The 26,675-nt window shown below is 50.9% G+C and overlaps 1 protein-coding gene across 1 annotated transcript in view; it reads right to left on the bottom strand.

Moving 5' to 3' along the window:
- Positions 1 to 16,964, bottom strand: part of HGD (homogentisate 1,2-dioxygenase) — a 35,571-nt gene extending 18,607 nt beyond the window's left edge. Inside the window, 4 exon segments of the mRNA XM_068165913.1 lie at positions 1,638 to 1,743; positions 3,860 to 3,948; positions 8,706 to 8,777; positions 16,824 to 16,964. Coding sequence (XP_068022014.1) covers positions 1,638 to 1,743; positions 3,860 to 3,948; positions 8,706 to 8,777; positions 16,824 to 16,838 — 282 coding nt within the window. The 5' untranslated portion in view covers positions 16,839 to 16,964.
- Positions 16,965 to 26,675: the final 9,711 nt, after the last annotated feature.

Here is a 26,675-nt window from a genome sequence, read left to right as displayed (position 1 = left end):
TTGGCTCCTGCCTTTCCTGGACAAGAGTTACTGCAGCTGCCTTCCTGCTTCTCTGCCTCGTGGTCAGGCCTGATCCTTCTCCCCACTACATCCACAAGGACTACAAAGGACTCATTTTGTATTTGATTTTTTTTCCTCCATCCACCCTTATCCCTTACCCTTGTGAGCCCTAGCTGTTATTGTTACATATATAAGTGCTCAGCTACTGCATGGGGTGGGGAGAGAACTCAAGGCGCTGCAGGAGTGTCTCTGACCCCTGTTTCACTTTCTGCTGTTGGAGAAAACTGGAACTAAATCTGTCAGCACTGCCTGTATAAATCCTTCAGCTTTCTAAACCAGGAGATCTGGCCCACACACCCAGCTAACTGCACCTCAGCAGGGCAGCTCTTGGTGTGCAGCATCATCTGTAGCCCATGGCCAGCTGGACAGCCCAGGGAGGTGGCTGAGTCACCAACCCTGGATGTGTTCAAAGGTGGTTTGGATGTGGTGCTTGGGGACTTTGTAGAACAGGGTCAATGGTTGGACCTGATGATCCCAAGGGTCTTTTCCAACCTGGATGTTCCTGTGATTCTGTGAGATATATATATATATATATATATAAAAGAAAATTCTTTAGCTCTGACTCCAAATTATTTCTTGGTGGATTTGCTCCTTCCCTTCCTTTTTCCTCTCTGTTGGGCTGTTGGTCCTCTTGGCCAGCAGTGTGCCCAGGTGGCCAAGAGGGCCAATGGCATCCTGGCCTGCATTAGGAATAGTGTGGCCAGCAGGAGCAGGGAATTCATTATGCCCTGTGCTCAGCACTGGTTAGGCCACACCTTGAGCCCCTCAGTTTGGGAAGGACATTGAGACACTTGAATGTGTCCAGAGAAGGGCAACAAGGCTGGGGAGAGGCCTTGAGCACAGCCCTGTGAGGAGTGGCTGAGGGAGCTGGGGTTGTTTAGCCTGGAGAAGATGAGGCTCAGGGGAGACCTCATTGCTCTCTATAACTACCTGAAGGGAGGTTGTAGCCAGCAAGGTGTTGGTCTTTTCTCTCTAGCAACCAGCACCAGAACAAGAGGACACAGTCTCAAGCTGTGCCAGGGGAGGTTTAGGCTGGAGGTGAGGAGAAAGTTCTTCACTGAGAGAGTTGTTAGCCATTGGAATGTGCTGCCCAGGGAGGTGGTGGAGTCACCATCCCTGGAGGTGTTTACGAGGAGACTTGGTAGGGTGCTTAGTGCCATGGTTTAGTTGTTTAGATGGTATCGGCTGATAGTTTGGACTTGATGATCTCTAAGGTCTTTTCCAACCTGCTCTATTCTATTCTATTCTATTCTATTCTATTCTATTCTATTCTATTCTATTCTATTCTATTCTATTCTATTCTATTCTATTCTATTCTATTCTATTCCATTCCATTCCATTCCATTCCATTCCATTCCATTCTATGGAGGTGTGAAGCAATGAGCATTGCTTTGAGGGATGCCCTTCCTTTGATCACCCCCAGCATATGAACAACAAGTGGCAGTCAAGATCCAGCTCCTGTGTTGGCCAGATCCCCACCTCCTGACAGGTCTCCTCAGACCTCTTGCAGCTCAGCACATATGCTCAATATTTAACTGTCCTCCTGGGAGTAACAGGGTTCTTTCCAGCATGGTTACCTGGTTGGGGTCAGGCTCAACTTCATCCCAGTTGTGTGTCAAGTGGCCCTCCTGGAGAGGTTTGAAGGGTTTATGGCAGACTGAAGGTAGGATCCGATACAGCCAGCTACAAAGAAAGAAAAGACCTGGATTAACCTGGGGAGAGGTCACACCCTTTGGTGGGCTGCTAGCTGATTGAGCTCCTAAAGGCAGGTTTGACATTCCCACTGGTGACAACTGGGCCAAAATGTGTATTAAATATCAAACACAAGCTCACAGACAAAGACTTGCAGAGAGATGGCTTTTAATTACAGGCTCTGAATAGAAATACATGCTGCTATATGTAGGTAGAGGTCTATATGTGTTTGCATATAATTCCATATCTTTACATCCACAGACAGGTATATAAATGTATACAAGAAATGAATGAACCTGTAAAGGCTAAGAGACCTGGGGTTGTTTAGCCTGGTTGGACTTGGTCATCTCAAAGGTCTCTTCCAGCCTCAACAGTTGATTCTATGATCAGAATTTTACATGGGATGACACTTCCTACTGCTATAGGAGCTCTGCCATGCCTCCTTCCCTACCTGGGACTGTCATTCTCTTTCAGAGAATCATAGAATCAATAAGACTGGAAAAGACCTCACAGATCATCAAGTCCAACCTGTCACCCAACACCTCATGACTAGCTAAACCATGGCACCAAGTGCCACGTCCAATCCCCTCTTGAACACCTCCAGGGGCAGCACATTCCAATGGCTACCAACTCTCTCTATGAAGAACTTTCTCCTCATCTGCAGCCTAAACTTCCCCTGGCACAGCTTAAGACTGAGTCCTCTTGTTCTGGTGCTGGTTGCCTGGGAGAAGAGACCAACCCCCACCTGGCTACAACCTCTCTTCAGGTAGTTGTAGACAGCAAGAAGGTGTCCCCTGAGCCTCCTCCTCTCCAGGCTAAGCAACCCCAGCTCCCTCAGCCTCTCCTCACAGGGCTGTGCTCAGGGCCTCTCCCCAGCCTTGTTGCCCTTCTCTGGACACACTCAAGAGTCTCAATGTCCTTACCAACCTGAAGAGCCCAGAACTGGACACAGGACTCAAGGTGTGGCCTAACCAGTGCAGAGTACAGGGGCACAATGACCCCAGCTCCCTCAGCCTCTCCTCCTAGTGCTTATACTCAAGGCCTCTCCCCAGCCTCATTGCCCTTCTCTGGACACGCTCAAGAGTCTCCTTGTAGCCCTCTGTGTCCATGGCTGCAGCCTCTGCCAGCCTGCAGCTTCAGCAGCCAAAGTTGGGCTTTTAATCAGGTAGGAGAGGAGAGGTAACAAGAGGAATCTGAGCTAGGCAGGGCTGCCAATGCCTTTGATGTGTTAACAGCGGTGGTTGCAGTTGGGGTAGGTGGGAAATGGGAGGAGGGAGCCCTCCCTTGAGAGCTGGAAAATTTCCATCAAGGACATCTTCATGCAGCAAACAATGATTCATCCCTTTCCCACGCACACCACACGCTGGCACCGGCCTGGAGAGCAGCTAGGCAGCTCAGATGATGCATTTGCCTTTCATTTGAAGGAACAACAGAAGGGACAGAAAAGCCACTCTGGGAGAAGCAAAATGAGAGACTCCTCTTCTCCAATCTGGTCATGGCCAGAGCACAATGACCAAGACAGATCTCCAGGACATTTGCTGCCAGCTGGAACAAGCTGTCCCCTGCACTGCTGGGAACGTGGGGTGGCAAGCAGCATGCTGGCTGCTTGGTGCTGGTCTGAGCCCCTGACCAGCCTGAAGACAGGTACAGCCTGAGCTAGCACCTAACCTGCCCTGGTCAGTGTGGTGGAGTGTCCCTTAGGAGAAGGAGAAAATCCTGCTCAGCCTTGGTTCTGACACAGTCCATCAGGTGCTTGCCATAACCAGTCACAGCGGTGATCTTGCCAGAGCAGCATCAAGGCTGAGCCCTTGAGGTTGTTTCAAATAGCCCACACAACCCACTCAGAGCCATCTCATCCCTGTCCTCATGCAGAAACCCACTTTCTTTCCCATCCTGACACCTCCTTCCTCAGCAGTTTTGTATTCCAGTCACCTCACTGAAGCCTCCTCTCTTCCTCTCCATGGTTTCCTCCCTTGCCCTTCTGCCAGCGCACAGCAGAGGCTTTTCACCCACCTGGGCTCACAGAACATGCTGGTGGCACAGAGGCAACCTCCCCATCCCTCCCCAGTGGCCCACACCACCCACCCGCTCCTGAGGGTCACCATACCTCCTCTTGTTCGTGGGCCGGGGACAGGTGAAGGCAGAGCCTGAGAGCTGCTCAGCATACAGGCCATATGGGCAGACTTGTGGGTTATTCTGCATGGAAGAAGGAGGAAAAATAAGGAGTGAGAAAATTAAGGAGGGGCAGCAGCCTGGGATCTATTTATCTCTGGAGCCCCCAGCAGAGCCCCATGGCAGGTGCCCAGCACTCCACTGCTGTGAGGTAGACTGTGCTCCTAAGTCTGTTCATCAGCCCCAGTAGCTGTGTTCTTGCTCCCATGAGGCTGGGTGTCCCATGGGTACCACCTGGACCCCCCAAACCCCATTCTCACATGCCAGATACCACACACAAGTTCCCCAAGGAGTAAGCACATACCTGCTGCTAGAGCAAGCTTGGTATGGTCAGCAAGAGGAGCATCAGGGAAGAGGATTAATCCCAGCACTTACAGACTGCAAGGCACACCTTTATTATGCACATGTTTGTGAGGAGGCTAAGCAGTCAGGGAGGTTGCTCCAGAGTGTGTCTGCCTGGCTTTCCAGAGGTCTAATGAAGACCCACAGCAGCTGCACCTTTGCTTCTCCCTCCTACACTCTAACCTCCTCCTCCTGTCCTCAGCTCAGGGGAGAGGTGCCCGGCGTAGGCGTTTTGGTGGCATGCTGCTTCCTCCTGCCAGTGTTGCTTGCTGCCCAAGAGCAGGAGTGACCTGTGTGGGAGCCTTTGCTCTTCCACAGGGCTCCTGCAGAGTGCCAGTCCTTCTCTGGAGTACAAGGGGGACACTTTTCCCTTTGCAGAGCCATGGCTAGGAATAGCACTGGTTGAACAACCCCTGTGAGTTCACAACTGCAGAACAGGCTCCTTCCTTTCAGAGGACTGAAACTGAACAGTTTGATCTAAGTAGGCCAGCATCTATTTTTCTTTTGAGATCAGCAAGAAGCAAAGGTATCCAAAAGCTGCAGGAAATGCCCCAGTGGGACAGTCATACACCATCCCATCTCCCTCCTGCAAGGTCTGGTTTAGCATCCTGTTGTCCCGCTGGGGCTGAGTAGATCAGACATCCATATGGTATCAAGCACTGCCCTGGCTGGTGGGCAGAAGGAAGAAGTACAGCTCCTGGAAGGCACGTAGCTTCCAGCCCTCAAGCTCCACCTTGTTGTTATGGGTATAGAGTGAAGCAGGGGAATCAATAGCCCTTGTCATTTTTATCTTAGCCAGCACTACTGCAGATGCCAGTCTTATAAATACTGCAGAGGAGAAAGGATCCACCTCTGGGACTGGAGAATCTTGTGTTTGGGCTTTTTTCCCCTCTATCCTGTATTCTGAATTTTCTGTTAACTCTTTCCACACTGAGTCCAAACTCTTTCCAGATGAGGGGGAGAGGAGAGGGAGAGGAGAGGAGAGGAGAGGAGAGGAGAGGAGAGGAGAGGAGAGGAGAGGAGAGGAGAGGAGAGGAGAGGAGAGGAGAGGAGAGGAGAGGAGAGGAGAGGAGAGGAGAGGAGAGGAGAGGAGAGGAGAGGAGAGGAGAGGAGAGGAGAGGAGAGGAGAGGAGAGGAGAGGAGAGGAGAGGAGAGGAGAGGAGAGGAGAGGAGAGGAGAGGAGAGGAGAGGAGAGGAGAGGAGAGGAGAGGAGAGGAGAGGAGAGGAGAGGAGAGGAGAGGAGAGGAGAGGAGAGGAGAGGAGAGGAGAGGAGAGGAGAGGAGAGGAGAGGAGAGGAGAGGAGAGGAGAGGAGAGGAGAGGAGAGGAGAGGAGAGGAGAGGAGAGGAGAGGAGAGGAGAGGAGAGGAGAGGAGAGGAGAGGAGAGGAGAGGAGAGGAGAGGAGAGGAGAGGAGAGGAGAGGAGAGGAGAGGAGAGGAGAGGAGAGGAGAGGAGAGGAGAGGAGAGGAGAGGAGAGGAGAGGAGAGGAGAGGAGAGGAGAGGAGAGGAGAGGAGAGGAGAGGAGAGGAGAGGAGAGACAAGGTTGGAAGAAACCTTCAAGATCATCACATCCAACCTATCACCCAATACCACCTAATCAACTAAACCATGGCACTAAGCACCCTATCAAGTCTCCTCCTGAACACCTCCAATGATGGTGACTCCACCACCTCCCTGGGCAGCACATTCCAATGGCCAATCACTCTCTCTGTGTAGAATTTCTTCCTAACCTCCAGCCTAAACCTCCCCTGGCACAGCTTGAGCCTGTGTCCTCTTGTTCTGGTGCTTGTTGCCTGGGAGAAGAGACCAACCTCTGCCTGTCTACAACCTCCCTTCAGGTAGTTGTAGAGAGCAATAAGGTCACCCCTGAGTCTCCTACTTCAGAGTACTTCAGCCAGGAGCTGGAGGGGTTCTCCTCCTCTGGAAAGCGGTGCTAGTCTTTGAAATTGCAAGAGGCACATCCAGCGCAGCCTTGCTGCCTTGTCAGACCAGCAGCTACCACTATGGATCTCCCAGCCTGCAGGTGCCTCCTTTCTTACATTTTTCTTCTCCACCCATCTGCTATAGGCAGCCTCAGAAACGAGATGCTGCACCAGCTGAGCCATCATCCAGCACAAGCATTTGTCATCTTGTGGGCACACCATAGGCTGCAATGCAGACCTCGGGGACATATATTCATGCCTAACATCTCCTTGTGTTGTGCAGTACTGTCCACAGTGGCACACACATCTAAGCAGCAGAGCTGGGGAGATCTGAAAAAGCTACAGCACTGTGGGCTCCAGAAAACTCAGGGAAAATGAAGTGGTGAAGCTCTGTGTTTGACCTTAATCCTCCTGGCCTCTTTGCACAGAGGAAGGAGAGGAGCACCGAGGGACATCACTGACTGAGCATAAAAAGCTGCCATTCCAATCAAAGGAACTGTAGGAGATCCAGTGGAGGGCAGAGTCAGCTTCAGGATGTGTGCTGGTGTAAAGAAGAGCAGCACAAAGGGGATGAGAGAGCTTTAATTCTTCAGAGCTTCATTCTTGCCCCTGCAGACAGAGTGGCTGGCATCACACGGGCTGTGCTTCCTCTCTTCAGAAGAGAAGTATCCAACACTATTTATTTCCATCAAATGTGTTCAGAAGCTACTTACTTCTAAGAATGAATCTGTCAGTTTATGACAGGCATTCATGTCCTCTCTCTGCAAAGAAGCTGCTCTCCTGCCAAAGGCTTCTAAGCCAGCTTCAGTGAACTAAATTCCTATAGAAATTACAGGATCACAGATTGGTAGGGGTTGGAAGGGACCTCTGGAGATGGTCTAGACCAGCCTCCCTGATAAAGCAGGCTGTGAAAGCCACCTTCCCTGCTGCAGCATGCCTCTCTGCCAAGCTTCAAGCTTCTGCTCGCTGGAACAGGCTGAACAGAGAAGTTGTGGAGTCTCCTTCTCCAGAGATGTACAGGACCCATCTGGATGCATTCCTGTGTGACCTGCCATAGGTGACCCTGCTTTGGCAGGGCGCTTGGACTCGATGGTCTGTGGAGTGCCCTTCCAGCACCTGCCATTCTCTGATTGTATGATTCCAAAGGCAAAGGCTTCTTCCTTGGTGTGGCTGAATATTTAACATCTTTATTGATGATCTGGATGAGGGCATTGAGTCCATCATCAGTAAATTTGCAGATGACACCGAGCTGGGGGCAGGAATTGATCTGCTGGAGGGTAGAGAGGCTCTGCAGAGGGACCTCGACAGGCTGGAGAGATGGGCAGAGTCCAAGGGCAGGAGATTGAAGACATCCAAGTGCCAGGTTCTGCACATTGGCCAACCCCATGTAGTGCTACAGGCTGGGGTCAGAGTGGCTGGAGAGCTCCCAAACAGAGAGGGACCTGGGGGGTACTGGTCGATGGTAGGCTGAACATGAGCCTGCAGTGTGCCCAGATGGCCAAGAAGGCCAATGGCATCCTGGCCTGCATCAGAAACAGTGTGGCCAGCAGGAGCAGGGAGGTCATTGTGCCCCTGTGCTCAGCACTGGTTAGGCCACACCTTGAGTCCTGTGTCCAGTTCTGGGCCCCTCAGTTTAGGAAGGAGGTTGAGTTGCTGGAATGTGTCCAGAGAAGGGCAACAAAGCTGGGGAGGGGTTTGGGGCACAGCCCTGTGAGGAGAGGCTGAGGGAGCTGGGGTTGCTTAGCCTGGAGAAGAGGAGGCTCAGTAGAGACCTTATTGCTCTCTACAATTCCCTGAAGGGAGGTTGTAGACAGGTGGGGGTGGTCTCTTCTCCCAGGCAGCCAGCACCAGAACAAGAGGACACAGTCTCAAGCTGTGCCAGGGGAAGTTTAGGCTCAAGGTGAGGAGGAAGTTCTTCACTGAGAGTCATTTGCCATTGGAATGTGCTGCCCAGGGAGGTGGTGGAGTCACCATCCCTGGAGGTGTTCAGGAGGAGTCTTGATAGGGTGCTTGGTGCCATGGGTTAGTTGATTAGATGGTGTTGGATAATAAGTTGGACACAATGATCTCGAAGGTCTTTTCCAACCTGGTCTATTCTATTCTATTCTATTCTATTCTATTCTATTCTATTCTATTCTATTCTATTCTATTCTATTCTATTCTATTCTATTCTATTCCATTCCATTCCATTCCATTCCATTCCATTCCATTCCATTCCATTCCATTCCATTCCATTCTCCTTTTGCAAAGAAACCTGCTGTTGAGCAGTGGTAATTTGGACAAATCTTTTAAACCTCCCTCTCCACCCCCCAACATGAAACTTCTAAGCTCCTGAGTGTCTTAAAACTAGAAAATATGAATGGCAATCTTTCATTGTGATTTTTGCCAGCATCTTATTATTCCAGTCCTGCATAAAGAAGGTTGCTGGGAACTTTAGTGAAGATTAAAAGAAGCCCAGGGAACAGATATTCCCTCTGCTCTGTGTCATTTTAATGCAGCCCTTCTGAAAAGCCCAGTACCTGTCCCTCTGGTAAAGCTCCTGGACAGCGTGGATCCTCAGAAGCATGTTCATTTCCAAATCCTGACATGTACTGCAAAATAAACCACACAGCTCATTAGCATTTTGAAAAGGCAAGCAAAACCTCTCCAAACCCCCCCATCCATCACTTCCCCGTGCATCTTTCCAGGCTCTTTGTATGCACCGAGCCTTTCCCTGGTGCTCTGCTTGTGTATTGCCGCAGACCACTCGCACAGCTCCTGGGTTTGCTTCCTCAGCTAAATGCGTGGTGGGCTGGGAAGCACAGGCAGGATTTGCTCTTCTGCTAAATCTGCATGTTTATTTTGACCCCACTGTGCACCATGCACTGGAGAAATAAGCCAGATATCTGTTGCATATACAGCCAGACTCAAGAGCAATAGGGTGACGTTTAACACATCCAAGTGCCAGGTTCTGCACATTGGCCACAGCAACCCCATGCAGTGCTACAGGCTGGGGTCAGAGTGGCTGGAGAGCAGCCAGGCAGAGAGGGACCTGGGGGTAGTGGTTGATGGTAGGCTGAACATGAGCCAGCAGTGTGCCTAGAAGGCCAATGGCATCCTGGCCTGCATCAGGAATAATGTGGCCAGCAGGATCAGGGAAGTCATTCTGCCCTGTGCTCAGCACTGATTAGGCCACACCTTGAGTCCTGTGTCCAGTTCAGGGCCCCTCAATTTAGGAAAGATGTTGAGTTGCTGGAAGGTGTCCAGAGAAGGGCAACAAAGCTGGGGAGGGGTTTGGAGCACAGCCCTGTGAGGAGAGGCTGAGGGAGCTGGGGTTGCTTAGCCTGGAGAAGAGGAGGCTCAGAGGAGACCTTCTTGCTCTCTACAACTACCTGAAGGGAGGTTGTAGCCAGGTGGGGGCTGGGCTCTTCTCCCAGGCAACCAGCACCAGAACAAGAGGACACAGTCTCAAGCTGCACCAGGGGAGGTTTAGGCTGGATGTCAGGAAGAAATTCTACACATAGAGAGTTGTTAGCCACTGGAATGTGCTGCCCAGGGAGGTGGTGGAGTCACCATCCCTGGAGGTGTTCAAGAGTGGATTGGATGTGGCACTTGGTGCCATGGTTTAGTCATGAGGTCTGTGGTGACAGGTTGGACTCGATGATCTTTGAGGTCTCTTCCCACCTTGTTGATTCTGTGATTCTGTCATGTGTAGGATGGCTGCCACCATTATGAAGGCAGGGTAGGACCATTTCAGTTCAGGCTGACTTTGCTTGAATCATGGATGTTATGATACATGCAGGCTGCCTTGCCAATTCATACACTAAATCCTTCAGATGCTCAGGGATTGAAACTGGGAGCTGTTTGGTTGCCTAGTTCTTGCAATGCATCTCTATGACCATCAAGAAAAAGGTCAGGAGGTAGCTGAGATGTGGGAGGAGGGAAAAGTTGGCTGTGACTTAAACCATGCCACTGATTTGCTGTGAGTGTTGTGATTGCTCTCTCCCAGCTGAACCCTGGACATTAAGTATTGCCCATTTGAGCATGAACTGTCCACCATCACTGTCCCTGGAGGTGTTCAAGAGGGGATTGGATGTGGCACTTGGTGCCATGGTCTAGCAGTCCTGAGGTGTTGGGTGACAGGTTGGACTTGATGATCTCTGAGGTCTTTTCCAACCTATTGATTCCATGATTCTATGGGAGTGAGTAAGCAAGCAATAATCCACCAGCAGGTGATAATCTGGTGTTCTGGGTTGATGTATATCTGAGATACCCATGGATGCAGCAGACCTACATACTCTGCCATGCCTGCCCTGCCTGCAGCTGATGGCCTGAGCGTGACTGAAAGCCACAGGACCCCAGATGATGTGGCTCCCAGCTTTGCAGCACTGAGAGAAGTCCCCCTGCAAACCTGAGGCAGGCAAGGGGAGCAAGAATAATAGAGACCTTCACTTTGCCCTGACAGAAATGTCACACAGTCCCTTCCGAGCCTAAGGAAAGGCGTGAGGCAGCTCTGCTGAACTCTGTGTGAACGCAGAGGTGTTTTGGCAGCGATCAATAGTTCAGCTCCGTGGCCTAGGGAGAGAGTTAAATATTAATGCTCCCCTCTACCAGCTGCAAGCACAAGCTGGGCTGCTGGGCTGCCTTCAGACGGCGGCGCCGGGACGGCAAAGCCCAGGAGTGCCAACAGTTAGCTGACTCACCGGCGCTTGCTGCAACGGGATGGCTGCGGCACTGCGCTGCTGCTGCTCTGTGCCAGCAGCTGCCTCGGGGCTCCAGCGCTCAGAAACCTCAGCAGCTGACAGGCACCTTTCCCCCAGCGTGCTGTGACACCCTGGGAGGCAGAGGTGTGGTGTGAAGGCGGCAGGACAAATCCCCTCTATCTGCTTCATTGTCGTGCCTGCACTGTTTGCCCCCAGAGGGTCTCAGCCTTGTGCAGTTTGCAGCTCCCCCCTAGAAATGTCCCAGTTTAACAAACGCTCTGAGAGCAAGACTGAAACCTCCTGAAAATCCTTGTGCTTTCCTCTGGCACCTCTCAGTGAGCTTGCAAGGAAAGTCTGATCCCAGGGGCAGCTGGGCTGGCTGGAAAACAAACCTGCAAGCGTCTCTGCTACTGTCAGTTTAGGGAAGACAATTCTCCCCTCCTCACAAATGAACTTCCATTGCTAGGATTCTGCTTTCCACTGGGTTCTGCATGAGGAATATTGATATGCAGAGCAGCAAGTCACCTAAGCAGCCTTGGCAAATGTATTGTACTAGAGCAGAATTGTCCTTTTCCTTTTTTTTTCCATTTTCCTTCTTCTTTTCCCTCTCTCTCTCTCTCTTTTTTCTTCCCCCCCTCTCTTTTAAACAGAATTGCAGCAATATCTGATGGCACTGCAGCAGTTCCTGGCTTAACAGAGGCCTCTGCACTGAATCCTCCTCTCCCAGCAATAAAGAGATGGCTGGATCATTTGCCTGAAGGGCAACCTTGGTGAACAGGGGAGGGAAGGGGGAAGAAGGGCAGAAGGAGGGGGGTGGTTGAGGCCCTGTCCCTGGGGGTGTTTAAGCCCAGGCTGGATGAGGCTGTGGCCAGGCTGATCTAGTGTGGAGTGTCCCTGCCCATGGCAGGGGGGTTGGAACTAGATGATCCTTGTGGTCCCTTCCAACCCTGAATGAAACTATGAAACTATGCTTGTTGTCTGGAGGCACAGCAAGTGAGGCTCACCAAGCTCTGCCATTAGCACAGCCAGGAGAGTGTCAGCGCAGTGTGCAGGCTGCTCGGCTGAGCGTGGGCTGCAAAATGCTCAGGCGAGATGGTGAAGAACTGGGAGGGGAGAGTTCCTGGTTCTTGGTGGCTGTGTGTATCTTGCAAAGAGTGTGTGCTTCCTGCCAGCCTCCTGCCACAGTGCTAGGGGAAGAGGGAAGGAGGTGCCTAGATTCTGCAGGGAGAAACTGGTCTCCTGCCCTTCAGGTGACCTGCACAACTGTCCTGCCCGTCCACACAGAATCATGGAATCATTTTGGTTGGAAAAGACCTTTAAGATCATTGAGTCCAACCATTAGCTAACTCTTACCAAGGCTGGTGCTAAACCATGTCCCTCAACACCACATCTCTGCATCTTTTCAGCATCTCCAGGGAAGGGCATTCAACCCAGTCCCCCCAAATCCGCTTTCAGTATTCAGTATCACTAAGGTTGGAAGAGACCTCAAAGATCATCGAGTCCAACCTGTCACCACAGACCTCATGACTAGAGTAGGGAGGACACTACTGCCCACTGCAGGCTTGAACTCACAACCTTCCCATTAAGGGTCTTATGTGCTACCAACTGAGCCACATCCACCTGCTCCTGCTTGCTGGGCTGGGGGTAGGAAAGAAAAGCAGCCCAGCAATGAGCAGCTTGTGTGGGTAGCTGCTCCATGCCCACATTTGTGCTGTCAGGCTCAGACAGCTGGCCCTTGAGCACAACAACCCAGGCAGCTACCCACCTGGCTGGCTGGAGAGCTGTTGGTCATCCCCCAGCGAGGCAGGAGGCTGGGCAATCTGCAGCAGGGGAGCTGAGTCAGGGAAAAGGCAGTGTTTGGGAGAGGGTGGCATCACCCCACTGCCCTGAGAGCAGAGGGCAAAAAGCTGCTGCATCATTGTTTAGTCCAGTGAGTTCTTCCTTACCAAGGGAAGAAAAAAAATCCTCAGGTAGATGAGTGAGGGCTAAAAAAGAGAGAGATTGGCAGGAGTGCAGCTGCAGGAGGGGAGATGTTGTCCTAGCAATGATTTATCACCCCGAGCGTGGCTCCAAGGCTTTGCCTGGATGTGCAGCGTGGCTTTTCTCATTCATCCTTTTTGGTTTGCCTTTTCCTGTGGTAGACCTCAGAGATGGTTTTCTCCTCTCCATGCCCTTAGAGGTCAGTGTCATGCACTACTTGGGCTGCCAAAACCAGCTGCATAACACAAACTTCTCACATTTATTGGAAGTGGTGTGCCCCAGGGCTCTGAAGAGGCAAAGGAGGCACCTTGCTGATGCAAGTTGGTCAAGAGCAACAGCACCAGGGCTGTGCACACCACAACTCTTCTTCCTGCTGACCCTTCCCTCTGTGTTGCACAGGGTGGCCTCAAGCCAGGGGAGAAACAACCCCTTTCTGCCCAGCTGGCATCCACACCAGAACATCCTTTCTGGCATAAATATCTGGGCAGATGGACACCCATCTTTAAACAGAATAAAACAGAATAAACAGAATAAACCAAACCAGGTTGGAAGAGACCTTCGAGATCATCGTGTCCAACCTATCATCCAACACCACCTAATCAACTAACCCATGGCACCAAGCACCCTGTCAAGTCTCCTCCTGAACACCTCCAGTGATGGTGACTCCACCACCTCCTCAGGCAGCACATTCCCATGGGCAATCACTCTCTCTGTGTAAAACTTTCTCCTAACCTCCAGTCTAAACCTCCCCTGGCACAACCTGAGATTGTGTCCTCTTGTTCTGGTGCTGGCTGCCTGGGAGAAGAGACCAACCTCTGCCTGTCTACAACCTCCCTTCAGGTAGTTGTAGAGAGCAGTAAGGTCACCCCTGAGTCTCTTCTTCTCCAGGCTAAGCAACCCCAGCTCCCTCAGCCTCTCCTCACAGGGCTGTGCTCCAAACCCCTCCCCAGCTTTGTTGCCCTTCTCTGGACACCTTCCAGCACTTTCTTCTCCATGGCACAGCAATGGGACTTCAGTCCAAAGAGCCCTCCCTCTAGGTCCCCACCTGGCCTCCACCGTTCCTAGTCACAATGTCCAGGATGGGTAGGTCAATGGGAACTGGCTTGGCAATGGGGTTGGTGGTTTCTCCATGACACACAAAGCTCCCTGTGGCCCTTAACTTTCACCTCTGCTTTTAATTACTGTTGTTGTTTTGTTCGAGACCCTGTAGCTCTTTACGTGAACAGGAGCTCAGAGATTCATCTGGCTCCACTTTGTTTCCTTGTTTTGTCATTTTTTTCCACAAAGTGAGGCAGATGAAAGCCCAGCACAGCATAAAAAATTCAGCAGAGCTCATTGATTGGGCTGGCTGGGATGCAAAGCAGAGCGCTCCCAATGGGTGTCGTGCTCTGACCTATAAACCATAACCTTTTGTTCAGGGGATTAGACAGCAGGCATGGGGGAAACACATTTGAAGTCCAAACACATAGGCTGCAAAATAATTAAGGCTCTTCTTCAAACCTTGCATAATACATTTCCCTATCAACTGCTGCTGCAAGACACAGGGAAACAGCATCCACCTCTAGACTAAAGCTTGGCACCTGGTATCAGCTCAGTCAGCACCAGAGTAGCTGAAGCAAACCCACAGGAACAGGAACAGGAGCATTTAGGGCAAAGAGCAGAGCAGGACTTTCATCCTCTGCTATGAAGTCCACAACCTCCTTGTGGGCTAAACCCAAAGCATTCAAGCATTAGGAATAGTGTGGCCAGCAGGAGCAGGGAGGTCATTGTGCCCTGTGCTCAGCACTGGTTAGGCCACACCTTGAGTCCTGTGTCCACTTCTGGGCCCCTCAGTTTAAGAAGGACACTGAGATACTTGAAGGTGTCCAGAGAGGGGCAACAAGGCTGGGGAGAGGCCTTGAACACAGCCCTGTGAGGAGAGGCTGAAGGAGCTGGGGTTGCTTAGCCTGGAGAAGAGGAGGCTCAGGGGAGACCTCATTGCCCTCTACAACTCCCTGAAGGGAGGTTGTAGCCAGGTGAGGGTTGGTCTCTTCTCCCAGGCAACCAGCACCAGAACAAGATGACACAGCCTCAAGCTGTGCCAGGGGAAGTTTAGGCTGGATGTTAGGAAGAAGTTCTTCCCATAAAGAGAGATTGGCCATTGGAATGTGCTGCCTGGAAAGGTGGTGGAGTCACCATCCCTGGAGGTGTTCAAGAGGGGATTGGATGTGGCACTTGGTGCCATGGTCTAGTCATGAAGTCTGTGGTGACAGGTTGGACTCGATGATCTTTGAGGTCTCTTCCAACCTTGGTGACACTGTGATACTGTAAAGCTCTGCCCCAGTGCTGCAATGGTGCCACAGGGCCAATGTCCCAGCAGGAGATGCCCAAAGGATGGCCAACCTTCTGCTCTAAAAGTGCTGGAGATGGTCCAGGACTAGACTGTTCCTGAAAGGACTTGCCCACCTCTAGTGTGGGTGAGGGCACTCCATGAGGGAGGAAAGAGAGAGGCAGATGCTGGGAGGAGCAGAGGGGAAAGGTAAAGTGACAATTAAGTTGGTCAACAAGGTGTTGGGCTGATAGGCAGAAGCCAAAGCTAAAGATGGAAGATGTCACAGCCATGACATAAACCAAAATGGCCATTCACCCTGGATGAGTGCCAAGTCCAGAGCTAGGGAAATGTTTAGTAACAATGATAGAACTGAAGAATGATAGAAATAAATCATGCCCAAGCTCTTGAGATCCATTGTAGACCTGGGTGAGACCCTGCCACTCCTGCCTGCTGCAGTATTACTCACACTCTGAGGGTCCCTGGGTCTTCAGCCCCCTACAACAGCCATAATGTGCTGATGAGATGCAGAGCTGTGAGTCTCATATCCCTACCCCTGAGCCACAAACTCACCACATTCTGCCTCTCCCCAGAACTTCCTCATGCTCTGGAAAACAGTGGCAGGGAAAGCTCTGGCCAGCTGCCCCTCTCGAGGCTTGGAAAAGAGGCCAGAGCCAGAGCCCCGCTGTGACAGCATGTCCTGCAAGGGGTGCTGAGAAACCCTGGTGAAGATGACAGTTGGAGTTGCAACATCTGGGCAGGTGCTGCAAGACAGATTTCATAGGCTGAGGAGGAAACACCCCCCTGGCAGCCAGGGTGGGAGGAGGGGTGCACATGGAGAGCAGGGAAAGGACAAACCCTGCGATGAAGAGGTCCTGCCTTGGGACAGCCTGGCTGTGTACAACTCAGACCACATCTGGGGCTAAACTACAGCAGCTGCTCTGTCATGCAGTGATCCCTCCTCAGCAGAGACTGGGAAGAGAAGACCAATAGGTTGAAATAAAAATGGGTTTAATGAAATAGCCAAACTGATCCCTATGTCAATACAAGGTGTACAAAGTTATACTCAGCCCAGCAGAGGTGCAACAGTCACAGTATCAGAACACAGAACAGAATACAGAATTAACCAGCTTGGAAAAGACCTTTGAGATCATCAAATCCAACCTATCACCCAACACCACCTAATCAACTAAACCATGGCACCAAGTGCCTCAAAAGCAGGAAGGCAATCCTCAAGAGCAGGAGAGGGTAAGAGGAGCAGGGTGAGGCAAAGCCCAAGCAGGAGGCCCTAACAGAAAGCTCTTCTCTCCCCAGCAATTCCTCCTTTACACTGAGTGTGATGCTCATGGTCTGGGACACTCCTGTAGCCAACTCCAGGCAGCTCTCCTGGCTGACTCAGAACTGCTAATGGTCTGCAGCCCATGGATGGAGCAGGATTCCATCCCAGCCAAACCAGGACACTGACCTAGAATGATTTCCAAAGGAGTAGGAGAGGGAAAGAATAGACAAAATGCAGCAAGGTCCTTTATCCCCAGAGAGAGGTTTAAAACACCTTGAAACACGAATGAGGGCTATTCTAAACTGAAGCAAATGCCAAGGAACCAGAGTCAGTAGAGAAGGGGTGTCCACAGGCAGCACTGGTAGGTCATGGGCACCTGACCCCTTACCTGCAAGCCAGTCATTCTGCTCCTGGTTCTCCTCCTCTTGGAGAAGACACAAATTCCAAGCAGGTATCTAGCTGAAGCAGCCTGCCAAGCAAAGCCTGCCAAGCCGAGCCTGCTAGCTGGGTGACTGCGCCGGGTCTGTGGCAGGCTGACAGTGCTGGAGGTGAGAAAGTCCAAGGGAATTTTCAACCTGTTTGCTCAGCCCAGTCTGTGTTTAACCAAACACCAGCCCTTCTCCACAGGACCAGCCCCAGGGTCGACTCAGAGACAGCAAACAGGAGGGTGACGGGGACTGGGTTCCCTCACTGCTGCTTTTCCTCTTTAGATGTTGAAAAAGGGGCTGCAGCTCCCACAAATGGGAAGGGGGAATAAAAGAGCAAGATGTTTAATATCAAAGAAAGCCCATCCTTGTAACTGTCCTGTGACCTGGGGGTACTGGTTGACAGTAGGCTGAACATGAGCCTGCAGTGAGCCCAGGGGACCAAGAAGGCCAATGGCATCTTGGCCTGGATCAAGAATAGTGTGGCCAGCAGGAGCAGGGAGGTCATTCTGCCCTGTACTCAGCACAGGTTAGGCCACACCTTGAGTCCTGTGCCCAGTTCTGGGCCCCTCAGTTTAGGAAAGATGTTGAGTTGCTGGGAGGTGTCCAGAGAAGGGCAACAAAGCTGGGGAGGGGTTTGGAGCACAGCCCTGTGAGGAGAGGCTGAGGGAGCTGGGGTTGCTTAGCCTGGAGAAGAGGAGGCTCAGGGGAGATCTTATTGCTGTCTACAACTACCTGAAGGGAGGTTGTAGCCAGGTGGGGGTTGGTCTCTTCTCCCATGCAACCAGCACCAGAACAAGAGCACACAGTCTCAAGCTGTGCCAGGGGAGGTTTAGGCTGGGTGTTAGGAAGAAATTCTTCCCAGAAAGAGAGATTGGCCATTGGAATGTGTTGCCCAGGGAGGTGGTGGAGTCACCATCCCTGGAGGTGTTTAGGAAGAGACTGGATGGGGTGTTTGGTGCCATGGTTTAGTTGATTAGATGTTGTTGGGTGATAGGTTGGACTCAATGATATCAAAGGTCTTTTCCAACCTGGTTAATTCTGTGTTCTGTATTCTCTGACACTTTTCACATACAGCCCTCCAGAAGTGCAACAAGCACTTGCTCATCATACTGCTGAGCTGTGTTACAGTGGGAACAGAAAGGATCACATCCCCAGCCTGGTGAAGGCAGTGATAATGGTGAAACACCATGTTCAGGGATGAATTCCTGCCACTGGAGCTGAAATATTTATACTTTCAGGAAAGCTGTTGCTGAGGAAAGAGTGGCAGCAAAGTGGTTAGCTGCAGCATACTAATGAAAGTAGCTCAGCATTTCCAGAAGTTGCAGGAGGGGGGAAGATAAATTGATTTTATTGAATTGTTTTCCTTTGAATTCTCATTTAAAACAAAGGGCACAATATTTTTTCCTTTTCTTTGACTTGCTCTGCTATAAGTCCTCCTAGGAAGAAATCTCTGAGAGGCTCATGCTGAAATTCACACAGAATTGAAGCACAAGCACTATGAGGAGAGGCTGAGGGAGCTGGGGTTGTTTAGCCTGGAGAAGAGGAGGCTCAGGGGAGACCTTATTGCTGTCTACAGCTACCTGAAAGGAGGTTGTAGCCAGGAGGGGGTTGGTCTCTTCTTCTCTCTTCTCTCACCAACATTAACTTTGCCAGACCAACTCAGTTAGAAGCAAATGGAGCTGTATTTACAAGCAGAATCCACACTCTACAGTGGAATGCAATGAATGTGTACAAAACACACAGGAGTCACAATGTGATACAGGTATTTACAATTAGCAAATAACACACAGAATCACAGTATCACAGAATCACCAAGCTTGGAAGAGACCTCAGAGATCATCAAGTCCAACCTGTCACCACAGACCTCATGACTAAACCATGGCACCAAGTGCCACATCCAATCCCCTCTTGAACACCTCCAGGGATGGTGACTCCACCACCTCCCTGGGCAGCACATCCCAATGCCTAACAACTCTCTCTGGGAAGAATTTTCCCCTCACCTCCAGCCTAAACTTCCCCTGGTGCAGCACTGAAACCCCCCTGGTCAGAGAGGTGGGAAGCTGCTCCACTGCCCCCTCCCCACCTCCCTGTCCCAAGACAGAAAGGAGCAGAGAGAGAAGCAGTAGGTTAGACTTAGCCAAGGCCATCCAACAAGCAGATTGTCTCTCCCAAGCAAAGGAAAACCAGCAGAGATTAGAAGAGGAGAGAAAAAGGGGAAGAATTGTTATGGTACAGCTCCTCCTATTCCAGATATTTACCCAATGAATTGGTTTAGAATAACCTTTTGTTTTCCTCAATAGTGATTTCTTTATATTTCTCTACTTTTCTGCTCAAAACCTGTACCTCAATTCTAAAGGCATAGCCTAAACCCACCACACATGTCTACACATCTTTTATTTTAACGCCTCCAGGAGCAGTGACTGTGCCACTTTCCCTGGGCAGTCTGTTCTGATGCCTGACTACCCTTCCAGTGAAGACATCTTTCTTAACACCCAACTCCCCTGGCACAGCTGGATGCCATTTCTTCTCCTCCTATAATAAAGTATCCAGCACCTGTCATCTACCTGTGAGGCTCCTTTCCTGCTGCACAATATTTCATAGAAGCATAGAATCAATAAGGTTGGAAAAGACCTGAGAGACCATCAAGTCCAACCTGCCACCCAACACCTGATGCCTAACTAAACCATGGCTTCAAGTGCCACATCCATAGAATAGAATCATAGAATCAACAAGGTTGGAAAAGTCCAAACCCTATTTGAACACCTCCAGGGATGGTGACTCCACCACCTCCCTGGGCAGCACATTCCAATGGCCAATCTCTGTGTCTGGGGAGAATTTCCTCCTAACATCCAGCCCAAGCCAACCCTGGCACAGCTTGAGACTATGTCCTCTTGTTCAGGTGCTGATTGCCTGGGAGAAGAGACCAACCCCCATCTGGCTACAACTTCCCTCCAAATAGCTGTAGAGAGCAATGAGGTCTCCCCTGAGCCTCCTCTTCTCCAGGCTAAGCAACCCCAGCTCCCTCAGCCTCTCCTCATAGGGCTGTGCCCCAAATCCCACTCTCTGTGGAGAACTTTCTCCTCACCTTGAGCCTAAACCTCCCCTGCTGCAGTTTGAGACTTTAACTCACTTCTTTTGTGACAGAGAAGAATACATTTGACTACAGTTTTACAAAGGTGCAAAGTTTCAGGAGTTTCCATGATTCCCCCTTCTGCTGGGGATCTCCACTCAGCATGAGAGACAACATCACATTTTAGCTTACAATCCCCCTTGTGAGCCTACATTTCACCTTGCTCACACTTCTTTGCAGGCCCCATTCTCTAGTTTTCTTCCTGTGGGATAGGTGAAAATAAAGGTGTTGCTTGCTAGTCATGGGTAAGCCTTCCTAAGGCTTCCTAAGGTTGTCCTAAGGAAGGACACTGTTACACAGCTATGGAAATGGTTTAAAGCTTCTTAGGCTGCCTAGCCTTGCTTTTCCATTCCATATGGGGAAACACAAGGGCAACAAAGCTGGGGAGGGGTTTGGAGCACAAGCCCAATAAGGAGAGGCTGAGGGAACTAGGGCTGCTTAGCCTGGAGAAGAGGAGACTCAGGGGAGACCTTATTGCTCTCTACACCTACCTGAAGGGAGCTTCCTCAGCCTCTCCTCACAGGACTGTGCTCCAGACCCCTCCCCAGCTTTGTTGCCCTTCTCTGGACACCTTCCAGCAACTCAACATCTTTCCTAAACTGAGGAGCCCAGAACTGGACACAGGACTCAAGGTGTGGCCTAACCAGAGCTGAGCACAGGGGAAGAATCACCTCCGTGCTCCTGCTGGCCACACTGTTCCTAATACAGGCCAGGATGCTGTTGGCCTTCTTGGCCACCTGGGCACACTGCTGGCTGATGTTGGACATAGTCCTGGGCACCCTGCTCCAGCTGACCCTGCATGAGCAGATGGGTTAGACTGGATGATCTCCAGAGGTGAATTCCAACCTCAGTGCTTCTGTGATTGTCTTAAACCATCCCTTCAATTAGTTGCTGCTGCTCTTAAGTATAGATCTCATGAAACATTAAGTGTAGATGTACTTCATCAATATTTTAGCAACCCTCTTCATTATCACATAAATATGATTCAGAACCACAATGAATTAATGGAAGAATGAGCATTAAAAGCATTCAGTGTCTTCTTAGCTAACTTCCTGGGTTTATGACATCTCTGTCCAGAGCTTGGTTTTACATGGCCTTTGGTCCAAGGAGATTCTAGCTGAAAAATGTAATGAGACACAAAAGGGACATGTGATAAAGCATAAGACATCAAGGCAACTGTATTTATACCATGTGATGTATATGCAACTGTATGGTACCTGCATAACAGCAGCTTATTAAGGACAAAGAACAATGAATAGAATAGAATAGAATAGAATAGAATAGAATAGAATAGAATAGAATAGAATAGAATAGAATAGAATAGAATAGAATAGAATTAACCAGCTTGGAAAAGACCTTTGAGATCATCCAGTCCAACCTATCACCCAACACCAACTAATCAACTAAACCATGGCACCAAGTGCCTCATCCAGGCTCTTCCTAAACACCTCCAGTGATGGTGACTCCACCACCTCCCTGGGCAGCACATTCCAATGGGCAATCTCTCTGTCTGTGAAGAACTTCTTCCTGACATCCAGCCTAAACCTCCCCTGGTGCAGCTTGAGACTGTGTCCTCTTGTTCTGGTGCTGCTTGCCTGGGAGAAGAGACCAACCCCCACCTGGTTACAACCTCCCTCCAAATAGCTGTAGAGAGCAATAAGGTCTCCCCTGAGCCTCCTCTTCTCCAGGCTAAGCAACCCCAGCTCCCTCAGCCTCTCCTCACAGGGCTGTGCTCCAAACCCCTCCCCAGCTTTGTTGCCCTTCTCTGGACACCTTCCAGCAACTCAACATCTTTCCTAAACTGAGGAGCCCAGAACTGGACACAGGACTCAAGGTGTGGCCTAACCAATGCTGAGTACAGGGCAGAATGACCTCCCTGCTCCTGCTGGCCACACTGTTCCTGATGCAGGCCAGGATGCCTTTGGCCTTCTTGGCCACCTGGGCACACTGCAGGCTCATGTTCAGCCTACCATCGACCAGCACCCCCAGGTCCCTTTCTGCCTGGCTGCTCTCCAGCCACTCTGACCCCAGCCTGTAGCACTGCATGGGGTTGTTGTGGCTAATGTGCAGAACCTGGCACTTGGATGTGTTCAATCTCATGCCCTTGGAGTCTGCCCATCTGTCCAGCCTGGCAAGGTGCCCCTGCAGATCTCTCCTACCCTCTAACAGATCAACTCCTGCCCCCAGCTTGGTGTCATCTGTGAACTTACCCCTGATGGACTCAATCCCCTCGTCCAGATCATCAATAAAGATATTGAACAGGCTGGGCCCAACATGGATCCACTGAGTGCAGGAGGTTCCACCTCAACATGAGGAGACACTTCTTGATAGTGAGGATGATAAAACACTGGAACAGGCTGCCCAGAGACTTTCAAAACCCAGCTGGATACATTCCTGTGTAGCCTGCCCTAGGTGATCCTCCTTTGGCAAGGGGGCTGGACTTAATGTGGAGGTCACTTCCAACCCTTAACATTCTATGTTTCTGCCATTCTGTGTGACTTGTTCCCAAAGACATCATGATGGAGGTGTGCAAGGAGCTCCTCTGAGCTAGAGAGGCAGAATGAGAGAAAGTATCAAGAGGCTTGCTTGAAAACTTAACAGCTAGTGTTCATCACAGTGCTGAAGGAGCCATGAGGAGGATGGGAAAAGGCTTGCAAATAGAACATGAGGTACTTTATATCTGACCTACTTGTCTGTAGAGACTCAACTCTAATTCATAGCATATATATTAAAAGGCCTTTAGTTTACTGCTGAGGCACCTGCAAGCTCAGGTAGTGGAGCATTGCCTCGGTGAATGACCTGTGTCCCTGGAGAAAAGGGAGGGAGGGACATGGGGCAGCAGTCCCTGTGCTTCCCTACTCTCACCATTAGCATTTTCCTTTGCAAAGTGTATTTCATGCCACGTGGCAGAAGTAAGGCTGTATATCATGGAATCATAGAATCAGCAAGGTTGGAAAAGACCTCAGAGGTCATCAAGTCCAACCTATCACCACAGGCCTCATGACTAACTGAACCAATGCTTCAAGTGCCACATCCAAGCCCTATTTGAACACCTCCAGGGATGGTGACTCCACCACCTCCCTGGGCAGCACATTCCAAAGGCTAACAAGTCTCTCTGTGAAGAACTTTCTCCTCACCATGAGCTTAAACTTCCCCTGGCACAGCTTGAAACTCTGTCCTCATGTTCTGGTGCTGGTTCTTCCCTAGCCCTTTCTCTTAGGGTATGCACACTCTAGATCAGGTCTGACATCTTCATAACTTTCTACTCAAGGCTCAGCACAGTGGTCCCCAGCATGGACTGCAGTCTGCCATTGCTGCTGTGATGACTGTGACTGCTGCATCAGAGCTCACCATCACCTGCAGAGGATGGTTGTCCAGCCCCAAAAGTGAAGCTCTTCTTTCCTGTGCACAACATATAGAATAGGCAACAGAGACACAGAAACCATTTCTCATGTGGCTGTGGACCTGGTGCTGCAATGCTCCTCTGCTCTCCACAGTGATGCATCTTGTTTCCAAGAGGACCAACCTCTTGGGCAGTGACTGGCTGGAAAGCAGCCCTGAGGAGAGAGACTTGGGGGTGCTGGGGGAGGAGAAGCTCAACAGGAGCTCTCAGTGTGCACTTGCAGCCCAGAAAGCCAATCAGATCCTGGGCTGCATCAGGAGAAGTGTGGCCAGCAGGGCAAGGGAGGTGATTCTCCCCCTCTGCTCAGCTCTGCTGAGACCCCACCTGGAGTACTGCCTCCAGTTCTGGAGCCCCTATTACAAGAGGGATGTGGAGGTGCTGGAAGGTGTCCAGAGAAGGGCCATGAGGATGAGCAGAGGGCTGGAGCACCTCTCCTGTGAGGACAGACTGAAGGAGTTGGGGCTGTTCAGTCTGGAGAAGAGAAGGCTCCCAGGTGACCTCATTGTGGCCTTCCAGTATCTGAAGGGGGCCTACAGGAAGGCTGGGGAGGGACTGCTCAGGATCTCAGGTAGTGATAGGACTAGGGGGAATGGAATGAAGCTGGAGGTGGGGAGATTGAGGCTGGAGGTGAGGAGGAAGTTATTCCCCATGAGAGTGGTGAAGCCCTGGAGTGGGTTGTCCAGGGAGGTGGTTGAGGCCCTGTCCCTGGAGGCTGGCTGAGGCTGTGGCCAGGCTGATCTAGTGTGGTGTGTCCCTGCCCATGGCAGGGGGGTTGGAACTAGATGATCCTTGTGGTCCCTTCCAACCCTGACTGATACTACTATGATACTACTATGATGCTTTGCCTGGCTAGAATGCATTCATTGCTGTGCCTGTCTATTAATATATTAATCAATTCCTATTTCTGTGATCTCAGCTTCCCCAACCTGCTTTTCATCTCTGTTAACCCTCTGCATGCTGTCAAATGTGAGAGGAGCTCTCAGAGGAGCTGTCTTTGTTTATCTGCCAGTGCACTACTTCAAGCAGGGACTTCAATCTCGTATTATGATGAACCTTTCATCATAATATGAGAAAACAAAGCAATAATAGTTCTGCTGCTTTATCACTGACAACAGCTTTCTGGCAAAAGGAGCTCTTCTGAATAGCAAGCACTTTTCTGTCAAGTGGCTCTCATGAAATATGTCCTTGTCATTTTTCTGTGGCCACTCAGCAGCAGATGCCAGACAGGTTAATTATTATCATTTGTTCGTGCAGGAAAGTTCATCAAAGTTGTCTGCAGAGGAGAGCACGCACTCCTTGTTGGGAAAAAGCAGATGCTGTGTGAAAAGCGGTTGGAGAATCCACCTGCTCACTGTGATGTGATGCTTGTTTCCCCCACAGCAAACTGCTGGCCAAGCTGTCAGCCCCTGGCTTGGACAGCAGCACTCTGAGCTGGGTTAGCAACTGGCTGGAGGCTGAGCCCAGAGAGTGGTGGTGAATGGTGCCACAGCCAGCTGGCAGCCAGGCACCAGTGGTGTCCCCCAGGGATCAGTGCTGGGCCCCATCCTCTTTAATATCTTTACTGATGATCTGGATGAGGGCATTGAGTCCATCAGCAGTAAATTTGCAGATGACACCAAGATGGGGGAAGGAGTTGATCTGTTAGAGAGTAGAGAGCTCTGCAGAGGGACCTTGACAGGCTGGACAGATGGGCAGAGTCCAAGGGCATGAGATTTAACAAGTCAAAATTCTGGGTGCTGCACTTCAGTCACAGCAACCCCTTACTGCTGTTTGCAGAGTGTTGTTTTTGCAGAGGCAGCTGCAAACAGAAAGGGACCTGGGGGTGCTGATTGACAGCTGGCTGAACATGAGCCTGCAGTGTGCCCAGGCAGCCAAGAAGGCTAATGGCATCCTGGCCTGCATCAGGAACAGTGTGGCCAGCAGGAGCGGGGAAGTCATTGTGCCCTGTACTCTGCACTGGTTAGGCCACACCTTGAGTCCTGTGTCCAGTTCTGGGCCCCTCAGTTTAGGAAAGATGTTGAGATGCTGGAAGGTGTCCAGAGAAGGGCAACAAAGCTGGGGAGGGGTTTGGAGCACAGCCCTGTGAGGAGAGGCTGAGGGAGCTGGGGTTGCTTAGCCTGGAGAAGAGGAGGCTCAGGGGAGACCTTATTGCTGCCTACAACTCCCTGAAGGGAGGTTATAGCCAGGTGGGGGTTGGTCTCTTCTCCCAGGCAAGCAGCACCAAAACAAGAGGACACAGTCTCAAGCTGTGCCGGGGGAGGTTTAGGTTGGATGTTAGGAAGGAATTCTACACAGAGAGAGTGATTGCCCATTGGGATGTGCTGCCCGGGGAGGTGGTGGAGTCACCATCACTGGAGGTGTTCAGGAGGAGACTTGATAGGGTGCTTGGTGCCATGGGTTAGCTGATTAGGTGGTGTTGGATCATAGATTGGATGCTGTGATCTTGAAGGTACTTCTCCTCTTCCTCTCTTCTTCCTCTCTTCTTCCTCTCTTCTTCCTCTCTTCTTCCTCTCCTCCTCCCTTCCCCTCCCCTCTCCTCCCCTTCCCTCCCCTCCTGTCCCCTCCCCTCCCCTCCCCTTCCCTCCCCTCCTCTCCATTTAGGATAGGCTAGGATCACTTCTAGGAATCATGAGAAAGTTTCAGTCACCTTGCCCTGCTCAGTCCTTTCCCTCTGTGGTGCAGTGGCTAAAGAGGGTGCTAATTTTGGGCAGTCACTGAATTTTGTGATCTGACCTTTAAATCCGGGGCCAGACAGCCCATCGAGCCCAGAGAAGCACCAGCAGAACCAGCCTCAGGAAGAGAGGATGTCATCAGACAGCAGGATAAGAACTCTGAATGCAGTCCTAGCCTCCAAAGCTACTGAGCTGCCTTGACCTTTAATAAATGTTTAACCCAAAGGCAGCAGTGAATTTCCATTTTGTAAATGTTAACTTTCAGGTCAAAGGGAAGGGAGATGTGCATGGGTTAATCACACACACTGTGCCACCTTAAGCTCCTCCTAGTCAAAAAAAAACATGACTGAACTTTGAGTCGGATTGCCCCAAACCCCCCAGACTTTCATTCTGTTCATCTCCCAGGCAACCAGCACCAGAACAAGAGGACACAGGCTCAAGCTGTGCCAGGGGAGGTTTAGGCTCAAGGTGAGGAGAAAGTTCTTCCCAGAAAGAGGAATTGGCCATTGGAATGTGCTGCCCAGGGAGGTGGTGGAGTCACCATCACTGGAAGTGTTCAAATAGGGCTTGGATGTGGCACTTGAAGCCATGGTTTAGACAGTCATGA

The sequence above is a fragment of the Melanerpes formicivorus genome, unplaced genomic scaffold, assembly GCF_026170545.1.
Source record: "Melanerpes formicivorus ecotype bairdi unplaced genomic scaffold, bMelFor1.0.p_v2 SCAF_95, whole genome shotgun sequence".
NCBI classification, from domain to species: Eukaryota; Metazoa; Chordata; class Aves; order Piciformes; family Picidae; genus Melanerpes; species Melanerpes formicivorus.
This window is presented reverse-complemented; position numbering and strand designations above follow the sequence as displayed.